This window comes from Podarcis vaucheri, assembly GCF_965113315.1.
Source record: "Podarcis vaucheri genome assembly, chromosome: 13".
NCBI classification, from domain to species: Eukaryota; Metazoa; Chordata; class Lepidosauria; order Squamata; family Lacertidae; genus Podarcis; species Podarcis vaucheri.
The window spans coordinates 30,062,311-30,075,057 of NC_138751.1; the positions used below are offsets into that span (position 1 = coordinate 30,062,311).

Genomic DNA, 12,747 nt, shown 5'->3' on the forward strand with positions numbered 1-12,747 from the left:
GTTTTTGGTGTCTCATTTATGGTGAGTAGCTATGGGCAAAAAATTATTCTTTATCTATCAAAACACAGAAGAATGTGGAGCTTGCTTGATATTTCTGTTTTGCAGGTAAAAACCGTGGGAGCCTTTGTTCTCAAGGCTTTCCCCCTCCCCTCCCAATTCACCATTTTAGTCATTAAAGCCCCCACACCTAAAAGGTCAGTAGAAACCCCTTTTTGCTAAACCAAAAACAACCACCCTCACCAAAGCAAAAAAGCATCACTACATTTTGGGGGTGGGGGAGTGGGAAGATGGGTTCCATACCGATGACATGTGCAAGTGCCTCACATTATTGAAAAACCAGGCTGAGGGTAGATTGGCTGGTTTCAGAGGATTTAAAAAAAAAAAAGATTTGAAAGAGGGCGTGAAAGTTGCATGTAATGTGGATGGTCTTCCTCTTTTTCACCTGGTAACAAGGCCTTTCAGCTGGGAGGTTGTAGTGTTTCAAAAACTGGTTTGACCAGAGGTAGGACAAAATATGTGGGTGCCACACCAATGGAAGCGCATGGTTTTCCCTTAAGCTGCCATCTTGCCATACCTAAGCCCTGACAAAATATGTGGGACAGGACAGCCACCATTTTAAGCACCACAATTCACTTCTGGCTTGCGGGGGGCAGCCAATGTCTCCCTTGTGTATAGAGCTCCAATAGTCGCCTCTCTCTAGCCGCGGCAACTGGTCACTCCCAAACCTCCACCATACCTTCCCTCCCGATTCAGGAGAAGAGCGGGGGCGGACACACAAGGCGAACTCAGGAAGAACGTGGATCCAGGCCATTTTTGGTTTTCAATATATTATTCCCGTGTGGCCAGCGCCACAGCAGGGAAGAATGCCGGTTCTATTCACACAACTCAATATACAGAGAGATATTTACAAAAGGCGGCTTGTGGCCGCTTGCTTCTGAGCAGGTGGGGGCAGCAGCTCCTATGCTGGGTCGAGGCCCAGAGAAAATATAGTTTGCTGGGTCCAGGCCCAGAGAGAGCAGTCTGGTTAGTGCAACAATGCAGGGAGGGCAAGACAAGAGGGTGGTCCAGTAGTTATGTGCAAAGCCCTCCCCGTCTTCTACTGAGCATCAATGCGGAAGGAGAGCAGCTTCTCAGAGTGCATGTTGTTGAGGGTGCGCAGGTCGGGAAGCTTCAGCAGCAGCTTGGTGAAACGGGACGTTTCCTGGGGGTGGTTTTTGAAGACGAGGGCTCTCAGGGCACGGATAAGCATCTCCTGCAGCTGCTCCACTGATCCTGGGTTCTCAATGCCTGAACGATCTGCACAAGAGAGGGACGGGCAGTCAGTAACATGGTAACAGCGGCGTGCCCAGCACAACAGACACACCTGCCTGGTTTTCAGGTCTCTGATCTATCAAACCACGTTTTCAGCCTCCCACAAGGTCACAGATTGCCTGGAGCCCAAGGAGCAGTGGTGCCCAAGCCTGACATGTAAAAGATCCCAATCTCCTCGGAGCTCTGAATTATTTTTATTAAGAATCGTTCTCTCTTAAAGCACCACCACTGTTCATAGCATTTTGCAAGGTCGCACGAGGAAAAAGAGACAGATCCCCACTTCAAGGAGCTTACACTCCCAAGTTTGAACAATGGGGAAAAGAGGAGCAGAGGCAAAGGTGTCAGAGGAGAAATATGAAGATATGTAGTTAATTTAGGGGTTTGCTGCGGTTGCAGGGTGTTGGTGTTTCAAGGGTGGAGGTTCAGACTAAGGCAGTAAGATGAAGGCTTCAAGGAAAGGAAGATTTCCAAAGGAGGAAGCAGGGAGAGCAAGGGAGACCACTGTGGATATTCTGGGAGAAGGTGCCAGGCATAAGGAGCAGAAAGGGGGAAAGGTGTTGAATTGTGTAGGTGTGTGCCTGGATAGCCAAGGATGGCAGAGTAGGAGGCTTGAAGACACAGGTGAAACAAGGGCAGAAAAACACAATGGATGGGTGTGACTGGAGAGCTTCAAGGAAAGGTAAGGACAAGAGAAGCTTGTGATCCATGACTGTGATTCCCGCCTGTTCATGCCCAAGGACACCCACCTGCAGAGATCAGCACCACAGCTGTGAAGAGGCCAAGCTCTTCTTCAGAGAGTCCCAAGGCTCCAAGCTTCTCGCTGAACTCGAACATGGATGTCAGCAGGTCGCCCATCCCCATCCCCCACAGCTCCTCAAGGCTGTACTTGGTGCGACTCATGAATGTCACCGTCTGTTCCTTAACGTTGAAGAGGGACGCAAACCGAACCATCAGCACCTGGGGAAACGGTAGGGGAGACCTGTTAGAACACATCTGTGCCCACACAACACAGTCAAATGCCATCTGTATTCTTCCGAGTAAAAATGCACACTAGCTTTGAAAGAAGTGGGACTTCCTCTGAGAGAACTTACTTAGGTTCAAACTGCAAGGTTGTTGTTTTTCTTCTTAAGAACCAAAACAAACTGACAAGTTCTCAGAATGATTTTCACTTCTTCCCTTTGGGGTTTTTGAGTATGTCTGGGATCCAGCCTCCCAAAAGCAGATTACACCCCTTTAATTACTCCTAATGTCTTTATATTTCAAAATGACGCCAGCAAATAATGTCCTTCATGCATTCTCATTATTATATATGGATAAATAAGGGTGTAGATTAGAGTTCCAGGATTTTAAAACAATCATGTCTCCCCATTTTCACCAGTGCAGAATTAACCAATATTTAACAGATAAATATTATTCTCCCACTTTTATCAGCCTTTCCTACATACATAAAATCGGTAGCTGTTAACTAGCAAGGGTCTGAAGTAGTGGATGGAGATAATCCTACCTCAAATGTGCCAGCTTTGAGTAAGGAGACCTGGTCATGCTGCGTGAGCTCCCGGAAACCAGGGATGTGCTTTGCAAATTCCACAACCTCTCGTACAGCAGGTGTGAAGCTCATGGAGAAATCTTCCCAAATCTCCTGGCCTGTACGGCCACTGCGACCATGTGGGTGACAATTCATAGGACACGCCTGTTGGGATGGGGAAAAAATGAGACGTGTTAGATGAAGAGTAGAGGGCTGGAATCAGAGTCAATGGAACCAGTTGCAAGCCCCCACAGTCACTGAGAATTGAGGACCCTTTGCCAATCTGATGCCTTCCAATGTTTTGTAATATAAGTCCCATTAGCCCCAGGGAGTTTTAGTCCAGGTTAACAGGTGGAATAGAAGCTTCTAAACTTCCTTCTTTTGCTGCTCTGGTGCATTTGATGCCACTACCCCCAGCCATAAGGAATGAGGTGTTCCTTTGCAGAATAACCAGACAGATTGAGCTAATACTGACTTCTAGCCTGACAATACGTAGGAGTTAAGTTTCATACATGAAATGCCATAATCTAATTGCAGTAGTTAACATCCCACCAATTGAAAACAGACAAAAAGAGAACGCCAACAGGTTGACTTTTCAAGTCAGGATATTAAAACAAGCAGGCTATATAATAGCTAGAGAAAAGGCAGCTGGAGGCTGAACATGTCGCTGAATAAACCCTGGCTGGCTGGCAAACGAGAGCGCCTTGTGTGGTGCTGTGAGGAGGATGCGACACTCACCAAGAGGATATCTCTGGGCTCGCCTTGCTGGGGGCACCCTTGGCCGACCAAGGGATCTGTCTCCCCGGAGGGATAGCCGGAGGGGCAAAACCGATGGCCGTTCATGTTGTTCTGGTGGCATGTGTTGCTTGGGGCGGAGCCAGAGTTCCAGTTGTCGTTTTGGTGGCAGGGCCCGTTGCCGTGGTAGCCACTGGACAGCCAGTTGCTCTCCCAACTCAGAGAGTTCTCGCTCCCCGCGGGAGCCAGGGGCCCTGCGGCCAGTTTGTCATGGGCATAAACAAAAATCTCCTTGTGGGCCTTGGACACCTGCGAGATGACGTCTTCCATGACTTCGCCGGGGCTCGGGGAGCGGGGCGGCGTCAGCTGCTGGGAGAACTGGGCGAAGCAAGGAGACGGCTGGGAAGGCGAGGCCGCGTGCTGCTGTGGGGATCGTGGCGCCAGCTGCGGCTGGTGGCACAGAAGGGGGCTGGCGGGCTGCTGGTGCCCCGTCGACAAGCCCTCGGGCGGGCACTGCGCACTGAGCTGGTTGTTAGCCATGTTGTTCATAGCACTCTGCATCTCTGCCAGCATGCGTTGTTTCTCGCGCTTGGGGATGCGGCCGAAACGGACAGCTGTAGGGGAGGCAAACGGGGGGGTGTCAAGGGTCAGTACGGCAACTGAGGATATCACGTTCCCGAGCACAATGCAAAGTGTTGGTGCTGACCTTAAAAAACCCCTATATGGCCTCGGCCCAGTATACTTGAAGGAGTTTCTCCACCCCCATCGTTCAGCCCGGACACTGAGGTCCAGCTCCGAGGGCCTTCTGGTGGTTCCCTCACTGTGAGAAGTGAAACTACAGGGAACCAGGCAGAGGGCCTTCTCAGTAGTGGCGCCCACCGTGTGGAACGCCCTCCCACCAGATGTCAAGGCAATAAACAACTATCGGACTTTTAGAAGACATCCAAAGGCGGCCCTGTACAGGGAAGTTTTTAACAGTTGATGCTTAATTGTGTGTTTAATTGTGTGTTGGGAGCCACTCAGAGTGGCTGGGGCAACCCAATCAGATGGGCATCATATAAATAATAATAAATTATTATTGTTATTATTCCACAAAGCAGAATCCTAACGAAACAAAGCCTGAAAGGGGTAAATAAAAAGTCAAATCTCCAAAAAAAACAAACCCCATGCATGGCAGGGAACTCACCATCGCGAGACATGCCAACTCCCAGACACTTCTTGAAGCGGCACTGTTGGCAACGATTCCGGTTGATGCGGACAATGTTGCAGGTTTCATTCTTTAGGCACTTTTTGTACTGGATGTTTTGCTGAATGCTGCGCCGGAAGAAACCCTGAGTGGGGGGGCAAAGAGGGAGAGAGAGCAAATTAGCACCTAGGCCTGACGAGCGAGCAGCTGTACCCAAACCGAGAGCGGCTGCTTTTCAGCCCAGTTCCCTTGAGGCTGTGAGCTGGAGGCTGAAGACTTGAACTGGAAGCAGAACCAGCAGAAGGTGACTGCCCATCTATCGAGCAGGCAAGGGCAGAGAAGGCCGGGCTCCCAGTTTTAGTTATATTAGGCCCACCTGGCCAGCCCAGAGGCATGGTAAACACCTGCCAACCACGGGGGAAGGGCCCCAGCATGCAGAAGGCCCCAATCTCAAGCCCTGGCATCTCCAGGTAAGGCTAACCCTGGAGAGCTGCTGCCAGTCTGTGTAGACAATACTGGATAGATGGACCAATGACTGTGACTCTGTATAAGGCAGCTTCCTATGTTCCCAGAGGCCAATGTCGCCCACCTCCATTCCCTTCTGAACCTGAGGAGCGTTCTGAGGCCTGAACAGACATAGTCCTAAGGGGTGCTAGCTCAAGCAGCGGAGGCACAGTCTTTGCAGGCCAGTGGCTGCATGCTGCTGTAGTCCCTACTGGTCAGGGAGGTGGTGCAAGCACCTGAGTTGGCTTGCTCTCCCAGCACAAGGCTGTGTTGCAGGGCTTAAGTCCCCATCTCCCACAAGCTCCAGTGCCCCATTCCAGCATGGGAAAATGAGGGTTTTTCCTGTGTGGAGCTGCAAAATATCTCGGTGGTGGGCCTCAATCCAACCCCTTCCAGCTTTCGTCAGCCAAATAAAAAGGCCAGAGAGAGAGATGCTCACCTTGCAGCCTTCACAAGCATGGACACCGTAATGGAACCCAGACGCCACATCTCCGCAGACTTTGCACAAGAGGACCATCCCATTCAGCTCTGGAAGGAGAAAAGAGGAAGAGGGGCTGTGAGACTCCATACACAAAGGCTGGATTTTTTTGGCTGCTTGGTTGCTACTCTCCAACCAACCCTGGAAGAACCCTGGAGGCCTACAGTGCAGCCTCTGAAGAACCCAGGAGGAATCGTGGCTGGCAGAAAGGGCCAAACTGACCCGGGGAAGGTGGGCCTGGAGTTTGGGCTTGGATTAAATCTGCTGGCATAGTTGGCTGGATCCGCAAACACCCCAGGGCTTCCCACCCGTGCCCAACTTCGCATCCGCACTCACTTGTGATGCTGCTGCTGGTGCTTTTGGCAGGGGAGATGCGCCTCCCGTCATCCATGGCCACTTGCAGCCCCACAGGGGAGCCTCCAGAGCTGTAGGAAGAGGACGATGATGACGAAGAGGAGGAGGAGGAGGAGGAGGAAGGGGAAGCATCATCCCGGAGCCCAGTGGAGCTGGTCCCATACAGGCGCCCCGAGTCTTGCACCAGAGACCCGGTGGGCGAAGGTGGGAAGTAGCTGGGGAAGGCGGGTTGCGAGGACAGCTGGCAGCTGCCGTTGGAGCTGTCGCTGCCACACAGAGAGACAGGGCTGGTGCGGCTTGGAGAAGACCCGTTGGAGCCAATGTAGCTGATGACGCCACCTGCAGAGGGTTAAAAAAGGGAAGAGGGTTGAGAATCCCACCTCACTACAGCCTTCGTTGTCCAGCTGCCCCAACTTATTTTTGTGTTACACAACTTGAAGACATCATGTTGGAAACCTCGAGTTTCCTTTAAAGAGGAGCAAGTTTCTGGATCTCACTGTGGCGGATGATATCCCGACCACACAGCTGCACCCTAAAGAGGCATTTGCAAAGGCAAGCAGATGTTTCGGTAGCCAAGAAAGGCAGCAGGTTTCAACTGGGGCAAAGTAGAACGAGAGAGAGAGAGGCTCTGACAACCTTCCTATGTTGTAACCAAGTTAAGTCTGTTGTGTTTTGAAACTGCGAATCCCTAGAGGGGGGCAGCGTTGGAAAAAGGGAGTCTGGAGTAGTTGGATGCCTTGTACAGTTGTCTCCGAAAAGAAAGAAGACTACGGCAAAGCTAAGAAAGTATTGTCTTTTTAAGGGCTGCAAAAGCACTAGAAGTTGTAACTGCATTAAAAAGAGCAGAGCCTGCCTGCAGGCTTGCGCTCTAAGAGAAAAACAAGACCATTGTGAAGGCAGAAGGGAAGCATGGAGAGAAGAGGCAGAATTCAGAAGTGGAAGGCTGGGGAGAGCGCCGAGAAATGGGGCCCAGAGCAGCTGAAAAAAGGTTCAGGCATTTGGGGGCCTTTTATTTTAAGCTTTGTAAAAAGGACTACTAAAGTGGGACAGAGGGTTATAAAATTAGGAGGAGGGTAGAGAGGAGAAGAGTTTTCTCCCATAATGCTAACAGAGAGCAAATGTGATGTAAGTATTGCTTCAGAGAGCCACTACTCAAGCTAGTGAGCCAAGCTCCATGATGTGGAGGATAGCCCAGCAAACATATATATCCAGTAGACTTGGGCTAAAATTCATTCCCTGTACCAAATACAGGATATCTTTTTTTAAAAAAACTTTTTTTGCAGGAACAGTACCACAGTCACCCTTCCCTGAGTCAAATGTACTAGGCGATATTCCTTAAGAAAAACCTTCTAACTGCATTGCTGGATCACACCAAGGTGTTTCTAGTTCTCCTAGCAAGTACTCCCGAGAGAGCCCCCATTTGCCCTCCACATTGTGGCCTTATATGCAAAGGGGTGCTGTCTCCGACCATGGACAAAAAGGAGGTGGTAATTTACTGTGAACATGTGAGTTCTCAAAGGCACAAGATGGGAGAGGGGAAATCCTGGAACACTGGAGGAGCGATAGGTTGGGGGTGAAAGTAAACCTACTTGTGAGCAAAACACGACAGCAAGTGAAAACAAAGCTGCCCTGGTATGTGGGAGCTGACTCTTCCCAGCACACACCTGATAAAAGGTTTGCAATGTCCAACCCCACATTACTGGCCCGCTGCAAGCTCTGAGCTGGTCTTGCCAAAATTCTTCCCTTGCAATCCAGCTCTCTCTCTCTCTCTCTCCCAGCTTTCAGTTGTTGACCTACATCTCAGAGCTGCAAAAGGAAAAAACACCAAGTGAGTGATGCAGCGAGTGGAGAGGGAGGGAGGAAGGCGTGCGGCCAAGAAATTGTTGAAAATTGGGTGGAAGCCAAAAAAGCCATCATACACCCCACCCTGGAAGCTGGGGGGAGGTGGGTAAGCTGGGAAGGGCCGAATACTCCAGCCTGGAGATGGCTTGGGGTTTTGTTTTTTTCTATAGAACTACCACTGCTCCAGGCTTTGTAGCTGGGCTACATGCCAGTGGCCAAACTGCTGTAGGAAAAGCCTCAAGCAAAGTAAAAACAAAGCCATCCGTGCCAGAGGGATTATAAACAAGGTCACGTGTGGAAGCCACGTTCAGTGCCCAGGCAGGCCTTTAAGAACAAGCAGGGAGCCTTTATCTTGTTGACTGGTTACCACCAGCTAATGACCTTCCTTGCGTGTGGCCCAAGCACCTGGGACTGGTTGCTTAGCAGACATTAAAAGGAATCAGGACAAATAAAGCTGTAAGTGGAGTTTCTCCCTTTTCCCCTTGTCAGGGATAGGAAAGAGAGCTGGATAATGATCCAAGTCAACTTCTGCCAGCAATCCAAACAGTACACACACACACACACACACACACACCCAAGAGAAGTGAACAAAGGATAAGCAATTGATTAAAATTAAAATTTAGCAGCCGTGCTTTGGATGGAGCTCTTGTCTTGTGGGACCACAGATCCCCTTCTACCACTTTTCGCTAAGGGTCCAGGGCAAGCTGCTCAGGCCAAACACTTGTGATAACCGCCCTGCTCTTCTGCACATAAGGAGAATTTTGCAATCCTGCCAAAATTAGGGCAAAGCTAGAGCTCAGTGACAAAGCGCCAGCAGATGTGCCAGAAGCAACTCCACTCACTTTGCTGCCTATTCTAATCCCATGCCGTTCATACATCTCCCAATATATCTCAAATACTGTGCAACAGTTTGGCAGCTTATTAAAAGCAGGCTGTCCTTTCCTCTGCAGAACAAATGCTTAAACAGGAGAATCATCAAGGGCAAATAAGGGTAGGGATATTTCAAGAAGGCACCTTGATTTGAACTTGGGGCGCAGAGGCCCGAGAACCAGCCCAACATCTGGCTTGCTAGGGCGGCAGTGATCATCCTGTCTGGGTATTGAGCATGCGGCCCTTGCACGTGACCTTGTTAGTAATCTCTTCCTCAATGCTGATGATGGTTGTTGTTTTTCTTCCTTACTAGTAGCCTCTCCTAGATTACTTCACTTTCCTTCTTTTAAAAGGCAAGAAGCAGAGTTTCCAAATCGAGCAATTCAAGATAGGAAGGGTGGCGCAGGGAATCCTGCGAAGGAGGAAGGTATGCAAATCTTGCAGCCTTCTTCCCTCCCGGCTTGGAGTCCCTAGCTTCCATGCGGCTATTAAATGCAGGTTGCGTCAGGGAGATGACTGCCCCAAGTGGGTCAGGGAGGATAAATAGAACTTGCTAGAAGGCACAGCGGGGGTGGAAGTTATGTGCGGACCAAGTTGGCAATCTTCCAGATGGGTGTGAAAAAAGGGAAAGGCGTATCTCGCCCATTTGCAATGTGTCTTGTCAGTCTTCTGGAGGCAAGGAGCCAGGAGTGGCTAGAGACACATGTGGCATCACTAAGTAAGCACACGTGGTCCTTGACACAAGGCCACATGCTACCCGTTTGCTCACCCCAAAGGGGAGGACACCTGATGCAAAAGGGGGGCAGGGGGGAACCTGCAGCAAAAGTAGCACTGAAGGTCCATGTGCAAGCACTACCAAAAATAAAATGAGGGAGGCTGAGCTCAAAACCAACAAGGTCAATCAAAGGGAAAGGGATTTCCGTCACCCAGATACCTGAACCACCTTGGGCCCACTAACTTACTAACCCAGCAATGGAATCACAACTAACATGGTAGGTGTACATACAAACCATATCCACAAGAGATGGGGAAAAACAAGCCCCTAGATCTTAAAAAAAAACCCACCCCCTTAAAACCCACGCAATGCAGGTTGCTATTCTATGAGGTCTTATTAGGGGGGAATGACACACTGAACTCACTGGGACTTATTTCTGAGTAAATATGCTTAGAACTGGGCAGCATGGCAATCAAGCCACATGGCTCTGGGAGACTTTCCCATCTTCTAACATAGGCTACTCCCGACCCCGCAAATCCGACCCCACTTGAAAGTGTTGAAACCCAAAACACCAGATCTTTAAAAAGGAATTATCCCACTGCTAACCCACAGCAAATGCAGAAATCCTTTCCTCATTCCTAACCACTTTCTCCTTTAAGGGAACCGTAAGACCTTATTATTGGATTAGACAAATACCATTCACTTAAACTGCCCAGGGTGCATTTTATTACATAGTTCTATTGTTAATACTTAATCAGTGTCTACATTTAACACAAATACAAATGTAGTACACACCGAAACAAAGACCACGGGAAAAAAATATTTGTGCCACCCAGTCTTTAAAATACTGGAAGCTTTTGGGTCCCCCACCATTCCTCCTCAGGCTGGAATGACTCCTCTGTAACTAGAACATTCATTTCCAGCATTTAAACACTAGTCAGAGAACATAAAGGTGGGGTTTTGGTATTTTTGTTACTTCCCTATTTTATATCCAATGCTGTTAAAACACATGTGCACCAATAAATATTGCCTGCTTTCCACCACAAAAGAAAGGCACTCTGTATATGCACTGAGGCAAACTGTTTGGGGCACAAATGGAAGGCACATGCACTAAGGAACACGTGACCTTACACGATTTCCGATTTCCTTTTCCTCAGAAAAGTTTACGCTTTAATTGGCTGGGTGCAAGGCTGCAAGCTTTGGGGAGGTAAAGCTGCCGCCGGGCAAGCAGTAGCAAAGTGATCGGGAACAAAATAGTAAGAGAAGCCTGATTTTTCCAGCCAAAGAAGACACGCCAGGACGCAAAGACCGGTGAACGTGAGTGATTCGCCCACTCGGTTCTCATGCTCCGTTAAGTTGCCCGTCCAAGACTTTCGCACTCCCAAAAGCCCCATGACGGTTACCTCCCGAGAGCTGAATAACGAGCAAGCGAGATCGGAAGGCTGGCAAGTCGGCCAGTTCACCTCCACGTGTCCTACTTGCACGTTGCCCGCTTCTATCCCGGCTTCACCCATCACGCTTTGCCCCGCCCCCTACCCGCCCATTGGTTCCCATCTCCCCTCCCTGGCAAGGGATGGTCCATCCTTCAGCCGCGCCCTCTACGGCGAACTCGGAACGTTCGAGCTTCCCGGATGGTGACGTAACTCCAGGGGAGGCGTACCTAATGAGCTAATAGGGCGAGCTCGGCCAATGGGAGGCGACCGGAGGCGGGGCCGATAGGGAAAACAAACGTTGCACGTGGCTGAGCCGGGTAAGGGGACACGTGAGAGGATGAATGGGAAAGCTCGAAGGGGGAATCCCAGGAAGGGTGGGATTCCGAAGCGGGGTACGAGTGCTAGTAGTGTGACTCCGAAGTAGTGGGGGTGGAGGGGAAGAGAAATCCCTATAACCAATAAGGGATCACCAATTGGGGGGGGGGCAATATCAAAAGGAGATCTCCGGGCATCCCTTCCCCTACCAAGGCTTCCTCCCAATAAAACACCAGGTATGTGATGCTCACAGTGGAAGCAAAGCAGCCCCGATCCTCTCTCCCTACAACTGCCCTAATCCCACCCTCCCCAAAGGACAAGGTAGGGCGTCGCCTGCCGCTACTGGTAGCCCAGGCAAGACACTTGACTCTGCTCCCTCCCCCCACAAGAAGGAATGTTGACCTCTTTCCCTGAAACTGACACCTATAACTCTTTTCCCTTGCTCCCCTTGTCACCGATCCACCCTCCCCCAGGAGGAAACTACAGCAGAATGATGAGAAATCAACCCTTCCTAATTGGGTTGGGGGGGTGAAATAGAGAAGTCTGATGGGCTAAAAGAACGGGAGCAGGTAATAGGGGGCACTCTTGTTTCTCCCAATTCCAAAACCCAGCACCTCTCTTCCTTGTGATTTGGGGGGTGCATTCAGGCAGGATCCTGAATGCTACATACAGTATGAGACTCCAAGGTTGTTTGCACACTTCGTATCTCTATATCAGCAATTGCGGTATTTAGCGTGGGGAGATACGCTGCTTGGGAACTCAATGCCGCCGCCGCCACCACCACCACCCCAACTCCAGCGACGCCCCACGAGTAGCTGCAGGAGCGCTGGGCAGCAGGAGGACTGCTCCCTTCATTGCAGGTGCGCGCGAAAGAGGCTGAAGCGCCAGACCTCTGCGACGGGAGGTCGCCGCGAAGGGGAGGCTATGGGGCAAGTTTTAGGAGGGAGAATAGCACTGCATAACCGGTTCCCTCAAGACAGGGTCAGCCGCGAGAGGCTTACCTGGGGCGTTGTTGTTCGTATCCAAAGTGGCCATCCTGTTCAGTTGACAGCCGTCATTCATGTCGAGCGAAGAAGCGAGTCGAGATTCCGTGGGCGAGGAAGGAGCGAGGGGGAGCGAGAGGCTGCCCCTTTCTCCTCCCCGGTCTTCTTCTGGTGCCCCCAAAGTTATGGTGCAAAAGCGGCTGGGAACCCAGTCAGCTTGCACTGAACGCTGGTGGGAATGCGCCCTTTTTAAAATTGCCTTTAAAAGATTATATTTGCACTGAGAGCCGCAGTGCAAAAGTCGAAAGTGCGCGAGAGCGGCTGAGTCTGTGGGATACCTCGCAGCAGCCCGGGAGCTCCACTCTGCTGCTGCCTCTCCCTTTGCCTGCAAAATTTTACTCTGCCAGGGTTCACTCACTCCCTGGTCTCCCTCTCTGCCTGCGGCTGCGCAGATGCCAGCACGCGGCACTGGAGCATCCACCATGTGACTCCTAGG

At 50.6% G+C, this 12,747-nt stretch overlaps 1 protein-coding gene across 1 annotated transcript; it reads right to left on the reverse strand.

Moving 5' to 3' along the window:
• Window positions 1–810: 810 nt before the first annotated feature.
• Window positions 811–12,643, reverse strand: NR1D1 (nuclear receptor subfamily 1 group D member 1). Its single transcript, XM_082197239.1, has 8 exons — window positions 12,270–12,643; window positions 6,076–6,432; window positions 5,701–5,789; window positions 4,758–4,902; window positions 3,575–4,185; window positions 2,816–3,001; window positions 2,058–2,268; window positions 811–1,296 (listed from the first exon to the last, which is right to left on the reverse strand). The coding sequence occupies exons 1-8, from the start codon at window positions 12,328–12,330 to the stop codon at window positions 1,097–1,099; spliced, it is 1,860 nt and encodes a 619-aa protein (XP_082053365.1). The 5' UTR covers window positions 12,331–12,643; the 3' UTR covers window positions 811–1,096.
• Window positions 12,644–12,747: the final 104 nt, after the last annotated feature.

Excerpts from the sequence above, each read along its gene's own strand:
- NR1D1 (XM_082197239.1), bottom strand. The coding sequence starts at position 12,330 with ATGAATGACGGCTGTCAACTGAACAGGATGGCCACTTTGGATACGAAC. Across the intron at positions 6,433-12,269 it reads TACGAACAACAACGCCCCAG|GTGGCGTCATCAGCTACATT; the intron begins GTAAGCCTCTCG and ends AACCCTCTGCAG. Across the intron at positions 1,297-2,057 it reads TGTGGTGCTGATCTCTGCAG|ATCGTTCAGGCATTGAGAAC; the intron begins GTGGGTGTCCTT and ends TCTCTTGTGCAG.